We start from the raw sequence: 23,270 nt of genomic DNA, 5'->3' as shown, positions 1-23,270 counted from the left end.
GATAAATATAAAGGTTTTTATAATACTTGGGTCAGGGCACATGAAAGATTGGTCAGGGCTAGTAGGGTCTGCATTTACTAGCCCGAACGGGCTAGTTGAAAAAAAGTAAGTGTTAAGCCCTGATGTGTATATATAATTATTACAAAAAAATAGTCGACAACGACTGATTTAGGGTTAAATTTCCCGGGTACATTTTAGTATATTTGCCGTACCCGGGATACATGTAAGTATACTTAAGAGTACCCGGGGTACATGTACGTAGTACCCGAGCCGACAATGAACAATCGAGCGATACTGGAAGGTGCAACATCTCTCACGCCCCCTAGCATCACCTTTAGCAGTTACTGTATTCAATTCTCAACAGGAAAGTGCTGGAGTCATTTATCCCGAGGGACAAGAAAAACAATTGATTAATGTTCGAAATAAATAATTTTATTAATGACAATTCTATTATTTGAGCCAGGTCACAAGAAAAGCGCAGTCAAATCAGTATCAAATTTAATTATTTGTTATTGTCAGAAAAACGCTTTTAAGCAAACAGCTTTCAAGCGACTGCAGGCTGATCTAGATCCAAACTGGCCACAATCGCCTTAATGTCTCTTTTACTGTGACACAGTTCATTTAACTTTAAAATGATAAAAAGTATTAACACTTAGAAAGAGTATACAAACCAGTAAAGAGTTTGAAATCAATGTTGAATTTCAGGACAGCTTGGTGATCTGCAAATCCCCGATGAAATGTTGATATCGGGTATCATAGTCATTCAATAAGTCGCAAAATGCTCGAATACAATTTATAAAGCACAATGTGACTTATATTGATAACTAAAAATACCAGTGTGCCAGTTTTGCCGTGTCAAGCTGTTACGATCCAGAAAGTCCTTCATTCATATCGAGTATATATCCTTCGAATTCCAACTATTGTTGTCATAAGCGGAGATTTAGTGAATAAATAATTCATATATCCTAAATGACAGCTTCTAAATAGCGAAACAAGCCAATATATGCAGTAAGAAAGTTTTGAATCGAGACTCTCATGGTGGCGGCCATTGTTGAATGTTGAAACACGAACGACAACTCTGCTAGGAGAATGTTATCAATGACGAGCAATCTCCTACGCAGTGGCGAATGCAAAAGGGAAGTAACTGAAAAATCGAGTTATCTCAATCGGACTGGCTCGGTCTTTTACATAGGTCGCCATTGTGATTTTTTTTTTGATGGTTATGATTCCTTGGACGATGCTGTTTGCATCGTCAAAAGCAAAATAAAAATAATCATTACTGTAGTTCTTTTAAATAAAGACAGTATAAAGAAACGTTAACATGATATAAACTAATAAACAATTTAAGACATTATGAAAATCCCCACAGACCTACAGTAACAAATCCGACTCCATTATAACGCTGTTTTAAACAATGCTCACTGCCTGTTTTCAGGCAATGTTTTACTTGTTTTGACGGTATAATTATTCAATCGTTAAAAATGTTTTTAAAAAATTCCATAAACAATATTTCCTTAACAATGAATTCCAACTATCGCTTCACAAAATCACATTTTTTTATGAAAATGCTTCTGAAATATAGCCCTGTTATTGGTATTGCGCTTGCGTATATCTTTACTTGATGTACTTGGTATTCATGAAGATTTTGCTACTAGCTCTCATGTTTTTGTGCAGTTTAAACGGGATATATCAGTATATGATTATGCGAAATACAATTTTTATTGAACGTAAATAAAACACAATTCACATTCTAACACATACAATTGAAATATATGTTTAATTGTGCAAAGAAAACACATGGTTCAACGTTTTCTTTCTCCATTTACACAATGTTCTTATTACAAAAGCAGAATACTTTTATGGAGAAACAAATTGGACGACCTATAATTTAAACATGTTCATTGCAAAACTTGTGTGCATGTATAATAGAATATACACTGTTACGTTTCAACAGAATGTATAGCGTAAAGGCAACGAATTCAAGGCGGAAGCTTAAAGCTGAATAGTATGTTTCTTGTTTTGTGAAGAATTCATGCACAGCACATCTATGTATTAATAAAAGAATTGGTGTAACGTTACAAGCTGGCTACAACACATGCAGAAAATATATTTAAAAGAATAATACGAGCAATGCTTAATAGCAACCTGCAACATAAATGCGTTAACCCGGGCGCTTACTCAAAATCGAACGTGTAAAAAAGACAGATATAAGTGGTTATATGGTTAAGACAGCGACCGTGTATGCGTGTATAAGTGTGTTTGTGTGTGTTTGCCTGACTTAATCGATTTAAGTTTTTAATACAAAAAATTTGAACAGCGTCGACGATGGATTTATTCCTGCACGTTAGCAATATGGTTAGAATAAGCCTTACTAATAAATGGGTACTATACCATGTACGTGAAAATATAGATCATGGTAACAACTTAATGGTATGTACATGAAATACACTATTCCGAAATATCAACAATCAACATTTAGAAAATCTGAATAATTAGTAAACGAATATTACAGACAAGCACAGTTGATCATAATGTCCAACGGAAGCGTAGCAGTTTATTCAATTGCTTTTTGTTTAATTCTAAATGCATTAAAAACACAACACACCGACATCCTCTGTGTGACCACAGTTGTGAACCCCAACAGAATTACGGTCGCAATTTAACAAGCTCTCTTCGTTCCCGGTACAAATGACTTCGTCCAACCAGATAGGCATTGAGCTTGGTCCATCCTCCGGGTCTATATACATTGCATTGGAGCTGAAACAAAAATAACAAACACATGTTTCTAACGACTTGTACTAATTAATACATTGCGTGTATGTATGAGATATATAACAGAACACTCAACGGTGTGAACCAATATTTTTTGCATCAACTTTTTATAACGGTACACGTATCGCAGGAAATAATAAGTATGCACTTACACTAGTTATTCGGGAGCTGTTTATAAATTGTAATAGGAAATGCCAAGTAGCCACCTTTTTGGTATTATGACATTTATTCAACCACACACATGTGTCTCATAAACTATTTCTTAACACTTTTAAACATTACAATTGTTTGGAAAGTCCAAGACATTCTTTGGAAAGTCCAATACTTTCAAACAATGCATTCGATGTGGGAATACAATAAAGTCATGTCTACCTAAAAGCTTATGCATTGTTTTAAGTTGTTCCGGTGCAACTCAATAATTGTTGTCTCAATAAAAATTATTTATAAAATAAAACATAAGATAGATGGGTATGGTTTAGGACGACAAAAGCATACGATACAAATAACCTAACACGCGAATACAAGACAATTAGTCTCCGCATCTAGAATACAGAAAATATATTTTAGTATGTATTACCAAGTTCAAGTTTCAAGTTTTTTTATTGGAATATCGGCAAAACGCTTTTGACGATTTTAATACAAGTAAACAAAGTATAGTCAAAGTGCATCAATACAATTCAAATCATATTATGCAAATAAACACAAACTACAATGAAAGTGTTTAGAAAATATGCAGAAACGTGTAATATAAACAACAACAAAATAGAAAAAAGCAAACAAGTTATATATAGACAATAAAGTAAGGATTACTTTATTGTCTATATATAACTTGTTTGCTTTTTATTTACTTAAGAAGATTTAAATGCTTGTAATTTGTCCTCACGGAGTTTCATGGCATCAGTAATGAATCTGGCTGCATTGTTAAAGTCTCTATAACGCTCAAAATCAACGAAAATTTCGTTAAGAATTTCGTAAAATAAAGTTAACACCTTAACAATCAGTGTTCCTTATAGCAATAGCCAAAATTTCAACGCTAGATGTGGTATGATTACATAGATTTTTGTAGATACAAAATGCTCGTTTTTATTTATTTGTGGCCACAATTAATTCCCGCGAATATATCTATTCATACGACACACGAACACCATTTTAGTGTTCATGTGTCGTATGAATAGATATGCAAAACAATAATAAAAACGAGCATTTTGTATCTACAAACATATATTTTACGAAACCACATCTGACGTTGAAATTTCGGCAATTGCCATAAGGAACACTTTGTGATTTTAAGTAGTGATGCAATCTAAATATTTTTTCATACGCGAATTCTGTATTCTAGTTTCGATTGGTAATAACTTGTATCGTGCCAATTTTGAATAAATTGGTATTTTAATCTTTGGTCAATTACATTAGAACAATTAAAATTGTTAATTACATTATCGAATACAAGTCCGTATCCTAGTTGTTCTGATTGTTGTTGTGTTGCTTTTTTTTAACAAATGCACACCACAGAGATGAGTTATTGCTCATGTTATCCCTACTAAATTCATTGTAAAGATTACATTGTACGTTATAAACAGCGTGCATATGAGATTACGGATTTGGTTTGATTTTAATCCAATAACTAAATGCCCGTTGTTTACATATCGTAGAAATTGGAAATCTGCCTAGCTCACTAGAGACAGCGGCATAAGAAATCTGTAAGCGCACAACAAGATTAGTTTTGCAAAATTTAAAATGAAGTTTGTCGTTACCAAACTACACCTTTTCGTCAATTCTGTAGGTTTTTGCTAATGAAATGGTGCATACGCCATTAATTGTTATAATTATCAACTCTTCCATAACATGCGATTTCGTTGCATTGTATGGAAAGCCAAAGGGGATCCCCGCTAAAATACAAATAATTATATAGTAATTATCGGAATTTTCATTTTTCGCGGAACTTTCATGTAGGAATCTCGGGAATCCATATTTTCGCGGAATAGTGCAAATCATTGTAGAAAAAAAGCGGGTTCAAAAATTGCGCGGAACGTTCATTCCTCATCTTCGCGAACTGTGCAAAAATCGCGCGGAACTTTCGTATCTTCCTCGGAACAATTGTCGATTAAACGACGTACAAAAAGCGGGGTCTAAAAATCGCGCGGAATTTTCATATCTTCCGTCGGAATAATTAGACATTGAACTTCTGTACAAAAGTCGGGTTGCTATGTAAATTGCGGGTTGTTTATCAAAAATCACGCGGAAGATTCATTACTCCGCGCGATTTTTCAATAGCATTGAATTACTGCACGAAATTCGGGTTGCTATGTGGTTACGCGATAAAATTTGATTGGTTCCGACACCTAGAAAGAACCAATCAAAACACGCGTCTTATCCAGCATTCATGCAGTCATCATGATGGCAGTTGTTTAACATTAACACAAAACCTTTAAAGGGCGAAAGATGGATCAATTTTGATGACATTTGCCACATGGTTAGTATTTAACATACATGAATTATGAATTTGAATGCAATTAAAACAGCTAAAGAGTATCGAGTGTTGTTTACACGATTTGCCGATATGCAAACGTCTCTGAGACTGATAAAACATGAACACGTCAACAAATGAAATATAGTGTTTGTGGGTAAGAATCATCTTCCCTTAAGCTCAGTTAGTAGAGCGCCAAGTTATTGTTATTGTTTTATTCCAGCACCCTATACATCTATAATTACAACATAAAAGAACAAGGCTTTACAGGCAATTCGTCCCATTAAAAGGCAACTCGTACCTTGTTCAACTCGTACCCATTTTGTCAACTCTCACCTTGATCAACTCGTACCTCATTCAAACTATTCAGCTGGTAACATTTGTCTTGTTTTGTCACAATTGTAAAACCCCTGAAAGACACCAACCTCAAGTGTCTTTTTTCATTAACCCTTTCTCTGCTGCATACATATCTGCAGCAGACAACTTGTGTAAGAAAGAGATGTTAATTCAGACGATCTTATGCTTAGATAATTAAAGTGGAAACATTAAGAGGAAAATAAACATTGTCTCTATGAGTTTGACTTATAAACTGACCATCCTACACCTATTTCTGTATATCGGGTACAGGTTTACTTCGGGTAGGTACAAGTTGACCAAAAAACAGGTAAATGTTGACCATTATGGGTAGGTGTTCACCACGGAACGATTTGACCGGCATTCAGAACAAGATTTTGATTATTACATTTAACCGTCACACAAATATGAAAAAAACTTAATGTTTTACAAGCTCAATGACTGTCAATAATACTATAATCTGTTAACTGTAAGACCTTAGAATGTCTTAAAATGTTAAATTTTGAAACCTTTTATCAAAATAGGTATCAAAATTCAACATTTTGTCTGCATGGCAAGCCAACTTAGTCAAAATAATTTGACATAACCAATGCATTCTATGCTATTTTTCCCAAAGCAGAAACCAAATTATGTCTAAAAAGTGTTTTAAGGCTAATTTTTGGTATGAACTATCTTCACACAAAGCATCTGGTAAACCTTCAGATATCAATAGCAGAATGCAAATTAGTATTATGTTCTGTATTGGGAAGAAATAGAAAGAAACTAATGCAAGTATGAAACATGTTTTTTTTGTATTTTATAGCTGTAGCAGTGTTTCCAGCTTGAACATCATCTTCTGGGTACATATCTGAGTCACAGCCAGCTTGCACATCATCTGTTGTGGACATCCGAGTCAGAGCCAGCTTGCATGTCATCTGTTGTGGACATCCTGGTTAGAGCCAGCTTGCATGTCCCTTTGTGGACATCCGTGTTAGTGCTAGCTTGAACGTCCTCTGTTTTGGACATCCGTGTTGGTGCTTGATTGCACGTCATCTGTAGTGGACATCTGTGTTAGAGCCAGCTTGCACGTCATCGGTTGTGGACATCCGTGAAGAGCGAGCTTGCATGTCCTCTGTTGTGGACATCCGTGTTAGTGCTAGATTGAAGATCCTCTATTGTAGACATCCGTGTTAGTGCTAGCTTGCACGTCATCTGTTGTGGACATCTGTGTTAGAGCCAGCTGGCATGTTATGTGTTAAGAACATCAGTAAGAGATAGCTTGCATGTCATTTCTTGTGGACATTAGAGTCAGAGCCAGCAAGGACAGTCTCTGTTGTGGATATCTGTCTTAGAGCAAGCTTGCATGTCATCTGTTGTTCACATCCTTGTAATAACCATCTTGCACATCATCCGTTGTGGACATCTCTATATGATTTTATTCTTTGCAGCAAATTGCTTAGATTGACACGATGACTGTAATACGTTGCAACCTTAAGCTATTCCTATTGTTGAATTAAAATATTGTTTCATTAAAATATATTTTGTTGGATAATTTGTATGTTGATTTGTATTGTTTGGTCATTGTAAAGTATCAAGTGATTTAAAGACAAGAAAAAGCTCATCTTTCATCATGTTTTATGCCCCCGGTAGGGTGGCATATAGCAGTTGAACTGTCTGACAGTCCGTCTGTCTGTCAGTCTGTGCGTCTGTCCGAAAACTTTAACATTGGCCATAACTTGTGCAATATTGAAGATAGCAACTTTATATTTGGCAAATCAAATCAAATCAAATTTTATTTGATGCATATGTATCTCATAAAGCTGCACATTTTGAGTGGTGAAAGGTCAAGGTCATCCTCCAAGGTCAAAAGTCATAAAATACAATCCAAGGGAAGTAATAAGCTTTAAAAGGGAGATAATTTCTAAACCTGCCAAATGATATGTTGAAAATTTATTTCAAAGCGGCGCAATAGGGGGCATTGTGTTTCTAACAAACACATCTCTTGTTATATTAACATTCTGGAATTCTAGAAAAGGTACAGTTCATTAGTTTAAAAGCAATTGTAAGAGGAATGCTTGTATTTCATTGAACAGTGAATACTATCTTGTCTTTATGCTGACATATAAAACGAAATAATATTAAACTGTCGTTTTTATAATTATGCTAATATGGGATTGTATATCAAGACTTGTATGTTCAGATGAAAAAAATGCCATGACTTTTCTGTTTATATTTTATTCCTGCTGAATGGTTGATGCAATAAAGTTAAGTTTTTGATGACTTGTGTTTCTTGTAGTATTATTTGTAAGAAAATTTTGCTGTAGCATTAGATGAATGCTGTACAAGATACTGTTAATCAACCGTGTATTGTTTGTGTATGAATAGATAATATAAGTTGTATAGCCGTTTGCCTTCCACCATCTCCGATTCTAGTTAGGCAGTTGCAAGTTACTTGCAATAGTATGAACATCTGTTCTATTAAAGCCAGGCTGCATTGATTAAAGAAAACGATAATTTGGTTTCATGGGGATTCAAACCAGGGTCTTATAGAGTAAACTTCTTTACCACTGGACAATTCTTTGAAATGAAATAACTACATATCAAATTTATAGGTGCTATGGCACTTTGACTGGAAGTCTTAAAAACGACTGAAGTATAATTGCTGTTGTGTTATTATAAACCTTTTCCTGCTCTGAGGCAAAGTTAAAATGGCTACATGCAAACCTCATAAAACCAGAACAGCCTGCGAGCAACTCTCAGTCTGCTCAGGTTTTATGCTATTTGCTGCTCATCAGTATCCTTGGGTTGGAAACAAAGCCTTTAAAACTTTAATCTAGTACCTTTCTTACTAGATTAGATTTATTCTCGAATGCGTTTTTGAGTGGTAAAGGGTTAAAATTCTCATTTTGTTTTTGATTATCTTTGGTTTATTGAACATATATGAGCCTTGATCTGTGAAAAGGGGGTTAAATGCATGTGTGTTACATGTCATTCCTGATTAGCCTGTGCAGTCTGCACAGGCTAATCTGGAACGCACATGATTAAAACCTCTTTTTCACAGAGCGAGACTCATATGCATTATAAAGCTCATTCAAATAATACAATTTAAATCTGAATCTTTAAATCTGAATCTTTTATTTAGTTGCAATACCATAAAGCTTAGTATGTTTGCAGTTTTAGTGAAAACACAAACTTTGAATCAAAGAAGCATATACATGTGTATTACACATTAAATCAACTTCCACTTTATTCCATACACTTTTTCGACATGTTGTGACATGTTGGAAAATTCTGTCAAAACTTTTTATTGCAAATTCATTAAACATAAATTGGTAACCTTGGGTAACCCAAAGGAATCCAAATTTTACTAGCCATAAACTTTCCCAAATGCAATTGTTCCTGAGAAGTATTTTTATCTAGGTGGCAAAACTACTAAGCAATTACTTTTTGAGCTAATGGTAGGGCTAATGCGTGTAACACCCATTGACAAATTATCAACAAGATTTCTTTGAGAAACACTATGCCCCCCCCCACCCCAGTAAGCCAAATATGAAGTTGCTATGTAGTTTATCAGGGTTGCCACCAACCTGATGAAATAAAATTCCCTGACTTTTCACTGACTTTGCCCTGACCAAATCTTGGTTTTCACTGACTAATTTCGGGACATATTCAGCCTCCTCCTCCCCATACAGCCGACCAGATCCACCCATTTAATGTTTATTTTATTATTTAACATAAAATATTTTACAACTAACAAAGCAGTACTACTTGTACACTAATCTATGCATGATGCAAGGCGATATAGTAAATAACACAAAACCAGGAATAAAAAAGTTATGCATGTACAACCACCACATAATATGATTATGTCTCAAACTCTATGAACAAAACATACTTCTATAGGTAGATACATGTAATAAATACATAAATAAGCAAAGTTAGTATAGCTCTTTCATGCTGTCATCTCTAATGATCCTGCAAAGCATTAAATATAGAATTAATCCGCTCTGGGTGGCAAGGGCTGCAAAGCCTTTCTGCCTTCAAGGATACAAAAGTATAATGAAAGATAAAAAAAATAGATGAATTGACATTTTCGAACATGCTTTACCCATGTTAATGTTTTATGTACATAGAAATAGTCAAAACATTTCAAGTAAACTAGTGACCTGAAAAACATTATGTGTCATCTGCAAGTCATGATCAATGTACCTATGAAGTTTCATGATCCTTGGCGTAAGCTTTCTTGAGTTTTCATCCGGAAACCATTTTACTGTGTCAAGTCACCATGACCTTGACCTATTGACCTGAAAATCAATAGGGGTCATCTGCGAGTCATGATCAATGTACTTATGAAGTTTCATGATCCAAGGCGTAAGCGTTCTTGAGTTATCATCCGGAAACCATTTTACTGGTTCGAGTCACCGTGACCTTGACCTTTGACCTAGTGACCTGAAAATCAATAGGGGTCATCTGCGAGTCATGATCAATGTACCTATGAAGTTTCATGATCCTAGGCATAAGCGTTATTGAGCTATCATCCTGAAACCATTTTACTGTGTCTAGTCAACGTGACCTTGACCTTTGACCTAGTGACCTGAAAATCAATAGGGGTCATCTGCGAGTCATGATCAATGTACCTGTGAAGTTTCCTGATCCTAGGCGTAAGCGTTCTTTAGTTATCATCCGGAAACCATTTGGTGGACATGTGCAATTCAATATACCCCCTCTTTTTCGAAGGGGGGCATAAATATACATTGAAATGTCATTGTTCACGAAACAGGTCATGATATAACATAATACAGCATTTTGTACTATAACAAATTAAATGTTGCTGAAAACAGTAGAATATTCAAATTATGGACATTTTATTCTGTTAATAATGCTATCTTTCACACATTACAAATCAATAAAGCATGCTTAACAATAGCATAACTCTTTGACTTTTAATTATCTTTTCCAGACTTATTACCTTCACAAAAATCATTGTCCCACCAACACCATCCTACAATACAGGTTATGGCTTCCAATTGTTAATCAACTATTAAGCATGAACACAGGCACAACTATCGCAGTATCTTTTGCAAATGATACAAATGTCCATGGCCTCCATACGGAACAAGATTTCTTGTCAGGCGGTATACTGAATCCTCGAGAACATGGTACTCATGCGGAAGATTTTCCATTTAATGCGCCACTGGGCCGTTGCTATATACATGGGCATCATGCACAGAACTTGGCCATCCAGGGCATATGTCCAAACATATCAAGTGACTGTCACAGACTGTTTGAAGAACTAAACTGCTGATAAACAAGGACCTATGCTCGGATGTTGGAGCAGTAATGCACTGTGGGTTCCATCAACAGCCCCTACAACGCCAAGCATTCCACATCGTTGATGAAATCCATCGGCAATGGTCTTCAGCTCATACCGAGATTCTGGAAATCTGATGTACTGCTCCATCATTGCTGACAAGACTACATGTTGAAATGACTGCGTTATGTTGAGTACCTGAAATACAAAAGTATAATTCATGCTAGAGTTTAGCCATTTCATTTAAGCTTGATTGCATTGAAAGCTTTAAGATTATTAAGACATTCTAGAGTCCATTTTCTGGGAATAATCAGTACTTGCCTTGGTATATATGAATATAAAGAGAACGCTAATAAACAGGGTTGAACCAAAAACATTCCCATCACTAGGCGGACACCATATCCACTACGCCAGCCTGACAAAGTATTGAATAAATAGAGTGAAGCTTCTAAGTTATGTCTCATTTGATTGTTAATAAATTAAATGTAACAGATTGCACACTTGATTACAGGATTTTTCATAAATACGCCTTCAGCTTTATATATATATATATATATATATATATAATTATATATATGAAGGCTATAAAAACTAATCAGATTCACAATTGTCAAGACTTCTTCACATATAATTTACCTTTGCTAATTCCAATATCCTTTTGCCAACAGACATTGTGCGCTCACGTACCATACATGGTGCCACAGTTTCACATAATTCCTACAAAATAAATGAAGCATACATTTACAGTATAAATTTCTTTTAAAAGAAAGTGTAGTTAACTCAATTCCCTATACATACCGGTAACTTTTATGTGATAAAAATAAATTTCAAAATATTTAACAGGTATTTAACAAAAATAAACTTGATTCATCGAATTAATCATAATGGATTGGAATAATAGACCAGTTTCACAATATGAACACTGATACTATTTTTAGATACCTATCATATCACGTGACGCGTCGAATTGCAGAACGAGGCTGAACTTGTAACTGCATTTTCTTTTGCTTTGCAAATTGAGTTGAATATCGAGATTTTAATGCGCACTGACATTGATTACAATTAAGTCAAAAATATGCATACAGACAACCTTCACATGTGTTAAGTCAATAAATTGATAAGTAATTATAAATAAAAATTATAGAACCTAAGTAATAATTCAACAACATAATATTTAGTACTATTAGTGCATATTAATCAATGTTATTTTATATTTATAAAAACAGGAGTTACCCATAAGCATCATAGTAAATGTGGTCTGAAGACTAAACATGGATTATTGCACAAATCGAAGTCATAAATTACAATACAAAGTATTATATACAATGAAACTACAATTCTCAAAGGTATGAATGTATTAGTGTGTGTACTATTTCATGAATGATAGAACGTGTAATAGTTAAATCAACCATAAGACTGAGCCCTATAAATTGAAGAAAATGACACTAATGTTTAGCATTAAATTTTTGAAATATTTAAAATATGTAGGTATAAAGCACTTTATAATTATGATAAAACTGGCTCATATCTATACAGTATTTAGTTTCTGACAATATGTTTGGACAGATGACTTTCGATGTTGACAATATCTCTTATGTGCAATAAAAGCAACAATAGAGTATTTGGCGTTAAATTATTTCAAGAAATGACTACGCAATGCTACAACCACAAGAAGGCTTGTTACATACAATACATGGAGGTGTCATTAATTGTGTTTAATGACCAGATATCTTCAACCTGTGGTTTATGACATCACATTGTTATTTAGTAATTGTCTGCACAGTATCTTATCATAACGAGGTTATGGGATTGTGCTGAATACAGGGGCATTTACACGCAAGATATATCAAAAAACAAAATAATTGATTGATCGCCCTAATAATGCGCAAACAACGAGTGTCAGATAATCCAATTAGTTTTGGACTGTCAATTTACACACACTAAGTATTGAAAGCCATACCTGGAGAGTCAGAGTGTCATAATTTGTGCAAAAAATTGAATACAAACAAGTACTTTAACCAAGAAAATGTATTTCATATATTGGCACTTAAAATGAAAAGTATGTTTTAACGACTATTTCTGACAAAGTCAACTTGTGTCTGCAATATCATTAAGTCGCCGAATCATCAAAAGCAGAGGGACATTGCGATGCACTATTAGAAATCTCTACACATTAAGCCTCATTCTGGAATTCTGCGAGTCATTTGACTATGCGCTATTGGCTTATTGTGAACAGGGTCTATTCACTTATTAATACTTTAAAGAAATAGATTTCCAATCACTCTACAGCACTTTCTTAAAGGAAGTGTGGGAGTAAAATACAAAAACTTCCAACATTCAATACTTTCAAGTAGAGAATTTGCCGCATTCAGTGCATGATTTAGAAATATGATTAATGTAAATTGCATGTACTAGCTATTGAATAGTTAAGTTATCCAGTTATTCTTGCTGCAATGTGGATAAGAATAATACAAACCAATAGCTGACAAATCTGATATCAGTGATATGTTGACCTTTGAAGTCGCAATTGAGACCTGAAATCTGTCTGTATTGAGTGGCACAATTTGTTTGGCATATCTTCAACCATTACTAGCAACGCATACCTACAAAAATTATAAATAAAATATAAATATATAAAAACATAAATAAATTAATAATTTTATTTATTAACTTATGACGAAATGCTTTAATCTACGTCAGCTATAACGAAACTAAAAACGGATTCGAAATATCTTATTCTAATAAATAGGTTGAAAACAAAAATTGAGATTACAATAGTCAATAACAGTAGTCATTAACAATTTAACATGATTAAGTGATTAACAAAGCCGATGTTCAACATTATGCATATTATCGGATAGTTTTACACAATATTAAAAAAGTACAAATACAAACCTGGCAATACATGTAAATGATCGTATGCAATAAAGCTATTGATCCCAATTTGATCTTTTTTCGAAGTATCTGCGAAAATATCCAGTAGAAACAATAACAATGTAATTCGCTCCGCCATCTTGAAACGTTACACTTACTGAACTAAGTGCTATTGTGTTCCATTTGTTACAAAGTTTCTGATTGGTTATTTCTAAGTATCGGATCCAATCAAATTTATCGGGTAACTAGGGATTCTAACACCTAGCGACGGAAAATATATGAAAGTTCCGCGCTTTTTAGATTTCGATTATTATGTAATTTTTTTTGGCCATGTTGACATTGGTTTTTCGCGGAAAGTGAAAGTTCCGCGAAAAATGATAATCCCGATAGTTGCTATATAATTATATGTATTTTAGCGGGTGTCCCCATTGGCTTTCCATAGCATTGTGATATTGCAGATAAACACAATGCATCAACACACCCAATGCAGTTCTTTAAACAACGTTTTTAATTTTTGGATTGTAAAATGTTTTGTTTTGCAGAAATATTTTATAACAAATGATAAGAAACTAATAAACACATAACGTAAGAATTAAGTATAATACGGTTATTCATAAACACAGTAATTTCCAATCTTAAATATATAAAAAAAATACTTTTATAAACATTTTTCAGATAACACGGATTGAGAAACTCTCCATTTAAAAAAGATGACAACAATAAACCTTAAAATCAAACTCTATGCGGTTTATCGGACGAAACATGCTATAGAAAGAAAAATAATCACTGCTTACGTGGGAAGACCCAGCATCCTGCAAACCACTTTAGCACCATTGTTATTGGCATCAAATTGATCGTTACACACTGTTCCCCACTGACTGTTCAGGAATATTTCAAAGCGACGAGAATTCAGTCGGGCTTAAAACAAGAACTCGTAGGTCATTTTATTTATATTAAACTATATTAATATTGCAAACACATACGGGTGTTCAATATTTACTTTATGAGACATTAAAAATCATTTAAATATTGTTTACACTAGCTTTGCTTGACACCTTTGATCGAAATTGGCATTTTCGAGAAATATCATGTATTTAAACTATCACTTGCAATTCGACGTTTGATCGACCAGGCCAAATGTTGTACAAGTGTGGCCTAATTGAATATATGTTGGAATGGTCTCAGATGGTGTTGTAGTACACTGTTACACAAACATCTTTCTACTGATAAAAATCGGCAAAATGGCGCATAGAGTCAGTTGTTTTAATAGTTCATGAAATCAAAAAAACTTGAATACCTTTATACTCGGCTATGATGAAACGCATTTGTGGTGACTTGAAATTGTTTATTCTTTACATTTAGAATGTCAACATGAGCTCGTATGAAAGTATCGTACAAATATAAAAAGTATGATTGAAATCAATATCAAGTAAAAATTCATTTGCAGAATTATACAACTAAACGTTTTTTAACTCAATCGTTCTTAACACTGTTGGTCATCTAAAAACTGCAGTTTGTTATACTACAGTAAAACTGCGATAACTCGAGGTCGCACGGGACTGACCTCGATGCTCAAGTTATCGCAGGTTTCAAGTAATCCATGTTTTTTTTTACTGTTTTGGTTTGTGACGCTTAAATTCTGACTGCCAACGCTTTATTTACAAGGTACGTACATGGGCATAAAAAAAAACTAAAACACAACATGATCACTACACGGAATCCGATGTATTTTCTGCTGCGCTCTCTTTGATACCATACATTTTATCATAATTATCGATTGTCGGTATTTATTGAATTATAATTAAAACTGTGTAGCTTTTATTTGCATATCAAAGGATGACAATTTACAGTGTTTCTCAAACTGCAACTTACTTCACACCTAATCAAGCGTTGTTTGTTTGCTTTATTGTGCTGTTTTCACAACTCGAATATTTTGAGCATCCACCAGACCAGAAAGTGTCTTCGAATAATTGCCAGTTAATAAGTGTGAAATGCCTTTCAGGGACCAGCAAACATCCTCGAGTTATCGAAAATCGCATGTTTGAGTTAATGCGGGTATTTTTATATAAAAACTAAAGAAAAATGTTTGGGACTTCCTTTAATGCTCAAGTTATTGCCAGTTTTCGAGAAATCGCCAGCTCGAGTATTGCATCTCTACTGTAATACAGTAGTAAAGATATATCCAGTATTTACTCATTTAATTTGATGTACACATAAATAAATGCAAGATTTACTGAAACATCACCTCAATAATAATATGTTTCAAAATACTTACTTATTTTTGTTTGTCTAAATTATATTGAGATTTACACAAAAACAATCTGCATTATCACGAACTTAGTCATACCTGCACAATTGTGAGTGCTACAAGAGTCAACGTCTACACTCGGACCAACACACGGTTGCCCAAACGGGGAGGGTAAAGGGTTGATACATCCACGGTAACGCTGACGGTTTCCGCCAAAACACGTGGCTGTACACGAGCTCCATGAGCTCCAGCCAGACCATCCGCCTGCTGCAATTGAACGTGTCAGTATAAGTAATAAATATAATATTGTACATAAGGACAACCTTTTATTTCAAACGAAACCCTTGATATCTTTAACTGAGAAATTATTTTTTTAAGTAGTAAAATAACTATTATTAGCTTGTAATTAAACTATTAAGAATATGATATGTATGCCGCTTAAAATGAACATAAGTAATCAACTATGTAGTTCAACCTTTTACAAACAATATTGCAGTTTCGTCCTGCAAGAAGATGATCTGAGTATTTACGTACATGTTAAGTCTCTATAGCTTTCAAATAAAAGGCGAGATAACGATTTTGCTACTTCCAATTTTACTCACAACGTTAACAACAAAATTTGATAGTTATCGTACATTATGCAATATTTATATAACATATATTTTTGCATATTTAATGTATTACTTAATTTGATCAGTATCGCATTTATTACACAACAATAACAGTTTTGTTTCATACAATAATGCACAAATCGGGTAATAATAAGCAGGTTGGTGGTGTCGTATCTTATAGCCGCAAATTTGTTTCGTTATAATTTAAATTTAGGCTACGGATAAAAAGCGGACAGATGCCTTCACAGTAATTAATTATGCGTCCATTAAAAGCAATTGTTATTCAGCATGTAGGTGCAAGAATGAAGATTAAAATATAACTATACTGATTTTAATTGATAACTGAAAAGAGGGATATATGAACTGTGTGCCTAATTCTACCTTTTTGCGGGCAGAGTTCTGAATTGCATGTTGCGACGTCATTGTTCGGACCTTCGCAATTCTGCCCATATGGTGATGGTGAAGGATTAGTACAGCCACGTGATCGCTGGTAGATACCTCCTCCACAGGAGGCAGAGCAAGTACTCCATGATGACCACGTGGTCCATCCGCCATCTTGCAGACGAAATTGAACTCACAATGAATATACGATACTGTACACAAATACGTTACGCATGCGTACTCAGACGTCATTACAGGAAGTGGTGTATCCCACTTTTTCGAATTGAAGGCATGTTGAAACGGTTTGTAAAATATTCTGACGAAAGTTAAATAACATAATGCCACTAGCTTTGTATTAATAGTACATCGTATATATATCTTACCATACTTCGAACTTTAGATCTTATGACACTCAACAGATAATTACCCTATACTTCCAAAACATGTTACAACTGTAAACTTATTTTGGATATTTAAGGTTAAAATATCCGCCGCTTGAAAACGTCTTAGCTCATTTTAAGCGAAACATTGCCTTAGTTATATTCTAAATTCACTACCAATAGCAAGCCGCATAGCAAATAATAAAGCTTGAAACATTCATGGTCTAGTTTTGTATGTGTGCACCTTCCGTGCGGTGATTGATTAAAATACTTTTCCCAAAACAATACAGTTAAGAACATTTAATGAAAATTCCATGACGATTGTGTATGATGCAAAATATTACACATAATGCACTCGCCGTCGTTAACTCGTTATTAAAATGGACTTGTTCACCTATTTTCGTATTATTTAAAATTGAAAATAATTATATCTTCTAAAAATTCATTAATGTTTTCAATCGTCTTAACTAATTATATTAGCATGAAAAACAGTTATTACAAATATTGCTTTCCCCGGTATTTGAACCCGTATTCTCTTGAAGCAAAAGTTAACCCGTTACCTCTGCGCCATCTGGCCAAACAAAAGCGTTATAATTCTACAAGAGGTATTTGCAAATTGATTATCGAGGCAAAGCGATACAAACGCCGCATTATTTTACCGATTTTGAAGGATGACTATTCATTAATTAACCAATATTTTTAACATTTTTCTTTCTCAAACCATTATTTCTCTTGTTTAAACATAATGCATAACATTTTTTAATTTAATGCAATTATTTTGAAAATCGTCATTTTACCAAACTGGGAAGAAGTCCCTTGAAAGTGTTTAAACATCATACAAATACAATATCTGAAATTGACTGCTAGTCCGTAAATTAAATATTCATCTGCGCTCAACGTAATGAAAAGTATTTCGTTAATCTAATAATAACACATGGTTGCGTCGTAAACATTTGTAAACACAACACGGATTGAGTTCCCTAATTTAAAGTGTGATATAGTTTATATGACAATATACATTTTCTCGCAATTTTTGAAGCTATCTGATGAACACGTTATTTCGAGTACTCAAACCAATAGTAAACTAAGTATTAACTCATTTTACATACAATAATCATTTCTTTCTTTTTTTAATATCAGAAAATAGTTTACCTGCACACGCACGTTTCATACATATTTGATGTTCTTTTGTATCGCCAAAACAGTTATCACTGAGTCTGTAACGAGCAGGCTCAACGCAGCTCCTGTTTCGGCTTTGTATTCCTACACCACACGTGGTCGAACACGATCCCCATTCACCCCACGTTCTCCAACCAATAGGGACTGAAATATAACTAGTTAATAATATATACATGTATCTATAATTTCAATGTCAGTTACGTCTTAAGACCGTTCTTTAAATGACACGTTTATTTCGGTACTGAGCAGCAAAAGCACCATTAAAATATCCAATTCAAAACATGTACACATATTTTTATATAAAAAGCTCATTAAACATCGATTTCAGTAGCGATTATATTGGGTAAAAATTTGCTTTTGAACGGCACAAATCATCGATTTCTTTTTTTAAAACGACACCATCTCACAACATACAAAGGTCCATACATTTCCAAATGGGTTGCGAGTGTATGTTTCTCTACGTTTGTGGATCAAGTAATCTTCGCTGAAACGCACTGCATTGCCACATTTTAAAACAAAAGTGAAATATGTTGAAACAAAACACCAACATAAAGCCTACTTACCCTTTAACTATACCCATAGCGAGGTGGCGTCAATGGTTAACTGTCGTGAATGCGAATAAAGCAACACTACGATTCAAAAACTTGTTAAATGTTGCGATTCTGAACGCTTGATTCACAAATTAAGGGAACAACTAATGCTTTATGATAAATATACTTAAATATTTACCGGGACATGGTTCCAGCATACACGACTTATATTCTTCGGATGAGCCTTCGCAATCTGTGCCATTGTTGGAAGGGGGAGGATTTGAACACGCCCTGATTCGCGTTTGGGTTGTGCTGCCGCAAGTGGTAGTGCATGCTGACCATAATGACCAGTCTGACCATTTTCCGTCCACTATGACAATGGTGGTCGGCAGAAGAAAGGACAAGAGGAAGGGGGCAAAGACAACGGCAACGACGACGACGACGACGACGACGACGGACGACGAAGACGACGACGACGACGACGACGACGACGACGACGACGAAGACGACGACGACGGCGACGAGGACGACGACGGCGACGACGACGACGACGGCGGCGACGGCGAGGACGACGACGAAGACGACGACGACGACGAGACGACGACGACGACGACGACGACGACGAAGACGACGACGACGACGACGACGACCACGACGACAACGACGGCGACGACGACGACGACGACGACGACTACTACTACTACTACTACTACTACTACTACTACTACTACTACTTCAACTACTTCTACTACTACAACTACGACTTCTTCTACAACTACTATTTCTACTTCTACTAGTACTTATACCATTGCTATAATAATAATAATAATAATAATAATAATAATAATAATAATAATAAATATATACAAATATTAAAATAATAATTATAATTATTATTATTATTATTAGTGTTAGTATTAGTATTAGTAATATTGGTATTAATATTGTTGATATTATTATTATTTATTAATTTTTATTTTTTTATATATTTTTTATTATAACATAAGATTTTATAAAAAGTATTGGAAGCAAAAGAAGATCAAGAAAAGAAGAAAAACAAAGGGAAACAATACTAACAGAAGCAGTAACCAAGCATAAGGATTTACCTGGACACGGTTCCAACTTGCAATGGTTATATTCCTCCGAAGGCCCTTCACAATCTTTACCAATCTTTGATGGTTTGGGGTTTGTGCATGACCTTTTTCTAATCTGCGTCGTGTTGCCACATGAACTGGTACACGCAGACCAATCGGACCATTCGGTCCACTTTCCGTTTACTACAAGAATGAGAAAAGGGAAATCTCGCACTTACTCGTTCGTATAGGATATGTCATTTTAACGGTTGCCAATGGTCAATTGAGTCACACACATGAACTAATACAGTGAACTTACGTCACACATTCATTCATATATGAGTGTATAATTAGTTAAATTACATGGAAAACTTTCATCATGGAATGTGTAAAAACGAACAAATGCTTGATTGTTGGGCTGTTATGTAATAAACGCCAAAAAAATAAGATGCACTCACCATAATTACAGAGATTACAAGTTTTTGGACAGACTAGAGCAGCGTGTTCCTTACTTCCGTTGCACACGCTGAACAATGCGTCCATAATAGTACAGTTCACTGTAATGTCGTCCATGCAGTCAGCTGTTAAAAGTCAACGAGGAAAACGCGAAATTAAGAGTGCAATTTGTGAACGAAGATTTATATATAACTTTTGTAAAAACTATATATATATATATATATATATATATATATATATATATATATATATATATATATATATATATATATATATATATATATATATATATATATATATATATATAAAGCCATCAAACCAAGAATGAAGACCGTTCAAGAGGTACCGAACGATGTAACAAGAAGGAGTACCGATTAACACGCGCAGTACAATTAAAACCATAAAATACGATGCCATTTATGACAATGTTAAAACACGAACACAAAGTCTTTTTATAGATACGAATCGCGCGACAAGCATAATACTCTTTAAGGCGAAAATTAAGCGAAAATTGCAGTTCACTATAAGAACACAAACCATACGACAAAAACAGTTAAAGGTTTGAAACAAAAATAATAGACAAACATACACTTCAATGGTTGTACGTGGATTAAGCGACATCAACAGTATAATGTTATCGAGAACAAAGCAACAATTACAGTTTCATTTTTTAACATAGAGGAGGCGAAATACACGTGAAAATATTTAAACAATGATTCAGCGACACACATTACACTGCTAAAACTAAAAATGAGCGAACACCAGATTGTTATGTTTGAACGAGGACTAAGGAACAAAAGGTTATAATGTTTTAATGAAAACAATGCGACAAAGATCACGCAATTTATGACCCAGTGGTACGCGACAGTCAATGTACAATATATGAACAATTGATACAAAGCGACAATTTTGGGCGGCATTAATGCGTTTAATTCGTTCACATTAACATATTCATATTTATATATAACATTAAACTAAATAAATCTAGCTAATTACAACATAATGTTTAAAGTTATTGTAGTTTTAGCATTTAAATATTGATATACATGTTTTAATGATTTTATCATCAAACATAATGCAAACTTAATAGTGGGTATATTAGTAATATTAAATGCATTATACGATCAACTTACCATTGCTCTGAATCCGAGGAAAAAGTAATCCTGCAAAAAAAAATTATGAAAATGAATGCACGAAATGTTCTTTACAGGTACCTATGTGCAATCAATTAAAAGAGTAATGTCTTATAACATACAGAAGAGATTATTTTTTACAAACGTTATTGCTTGCATTTATTATTGTGCGATAAAATAGCAAATAGTTGTGATCAAAGTATTTATGTATCCTAGCTAACAATGTTACTACTGTATCGTTGAGATACGTTTTTCAGTATTTATTTTATGTAAATTAAAGGCATCTTAAAATTAACCATTGAACATTGATTTATGAAAATTGATATCTTATTCTCATTAATATTATTACATGATTTTTGTAATTATGTTTAAAAATCAAAGTTTGAATTAAATATTTTTCTTAACTAAACACAGTTTAGATTCGTGCTTAATAAAACTAAAACAAAAATACCAAGCAGAAGAGCGAGCGTTGTTATTCCGTCCATAGCTCATTCATATTATGAAAGCAATGTCATTGCTTACAGTTTGGCGTATCAAGACCAGAGGTTTGTAAGCAGGGTTGTAGAAAACGTGTGTGCTCGCATTCAAATGCCGCTGTATTAGGCGAACTAGGCAGATTTCCATTCTCTATTATATGCAAAAACGTTTCCTTAGATGTTTGGTTAAATTCAAGCAAAACCCTGAATATCTTAATCAAACTGTATATAACGAACAATAGAATCTTTATAATGATTTTTATTAGGAAAAAAAATTAAAGTAATTACACACTCTGTTGTGTGAATTTGTTAAACACCAATTAGAACAAATAGGCCATGGAAATTTGGTAAATAATTTAATTTAAAGTTTAAATTGTACTGATGACAATAACAAAAGATTAAAATATTTATTCCGAAGTGGCACGATACTTTTTATCGCCAACCGAAACTAGAATACTTTAGAATGTATAAGTCTGATTTCGCGTATGCACAATATTCAGATTGCATTGATATTAAAACACGTAAACAACAGTTATCAAGATTTAGATTTAGCGCCTATAAATTGGAAATAGAGACTGGTAGATATAAGTACATACACAGGGAAGAACGCAAATGTAAACTTTGTAACGCAATCACTGTTGAATTCGAATATCGCTTATTACTTACTTGACCAATCCATAAAGATATACAAATAACAATGTGTATTCAATCCACTCGCCAACTTCAGTGATATTTAAAAACATACTCTTTAGTCAAAATATTATAGTAATGAACAAGGTATTCTGCTTCATTACTGATTCCATGTAAATACGCGATATAATTACAAGTATTTGCTGCATATGAGCCCTAAATATATATGAAAGCCTAACTACATTTTCTATCTATTATTGTTTGTTCTTATGGAGTTGTTGGTAATACATACACGTTTGTACATGATGTTTGAACTATGTTTATTGTAGTTTGTTTTTAAGATGATTGTATTTGCAATGTACTCATGCAGTTAGACTTTACTTTGTTTACCTGTATGTAAATGGTCAAAGGCCATG

The 23,270-nt window shown here is 33.9% G+C and overlaps 1 protein-coding gene across 1 annotated transcript; it reads right to left on the bottom strand.

Moving 5' to 3' along the window:
- Positions 1-2,588: 2,588 nt before the first annotated feature.
- Positions 2,589-22,248, bottom strand: LOC127849956 (hemicentin-1-like). The gene is made up of 10 exons (XM_052382696.1): positions 22,200-22,248; positions 21,749-21,778; positions 20,672-20,740; positions 20,193-20,363; positions 19,286-19,456; positions 18,530-18,700; positions 16,998-17,171; positions 16,105-16,272; positions 14,552-14,675; positions 2,589-2,757 (listed from the first exon to the last, which is right to left on the bottom strand). Exons 1-10 carry the CDS (start codon positions 22,231-22,233, stop codon positions 2,589-2,591), a joined length of 1,281 nt encoding a protein of 426 aa, XP_052238656.1. The 5' UTR covers positions 22,234-22,248.
- Positions 22,249-23,270: the final 1,022 nt, after the last annotated feature.

The sequence above is a fragment of the Dreissena polymorpha genome, chromosome 11 (genome assembly GCF_020536995.1).
Source record: "Dreissena polymorpha isolate Duluth1 chromosome 11, UMN_Dpol_1.0, whole genome shotgun sequence".
NCBI lineage: Eukaryota > Metazoa > Mollusca > Bivalvia > Myida > Dreissenidae > Dreissena > Dreissena polymorpha.
The sequence above is the reverse complement of the archived record's forward strand: the minus strand, read 5'-3'. Positions and strand labels throughout refer to the sequence as shown.

Coding starts and splice junctions, on each gene's coding strand:
- LOC127849956 (XM_052382696.1), bottom strand. CDS start 22,233: ATGGACGGAATAACAACGCTCGCTCTTCTGCTTG. Junction 20,741..21,748: donor TCCTCGGATTCAGAGCAATG/GTAAGTTGATCG, acceptor GACTTTTAACAG/CTGACTGCATGGACGACATT. Junction 14,676..16,104: donor TAGCACTCACAATTGTGCAG/GTATGACTAAGT, acceptor TCTTGTTTTAAG/CCCGACTGAATTCTCGTCGC.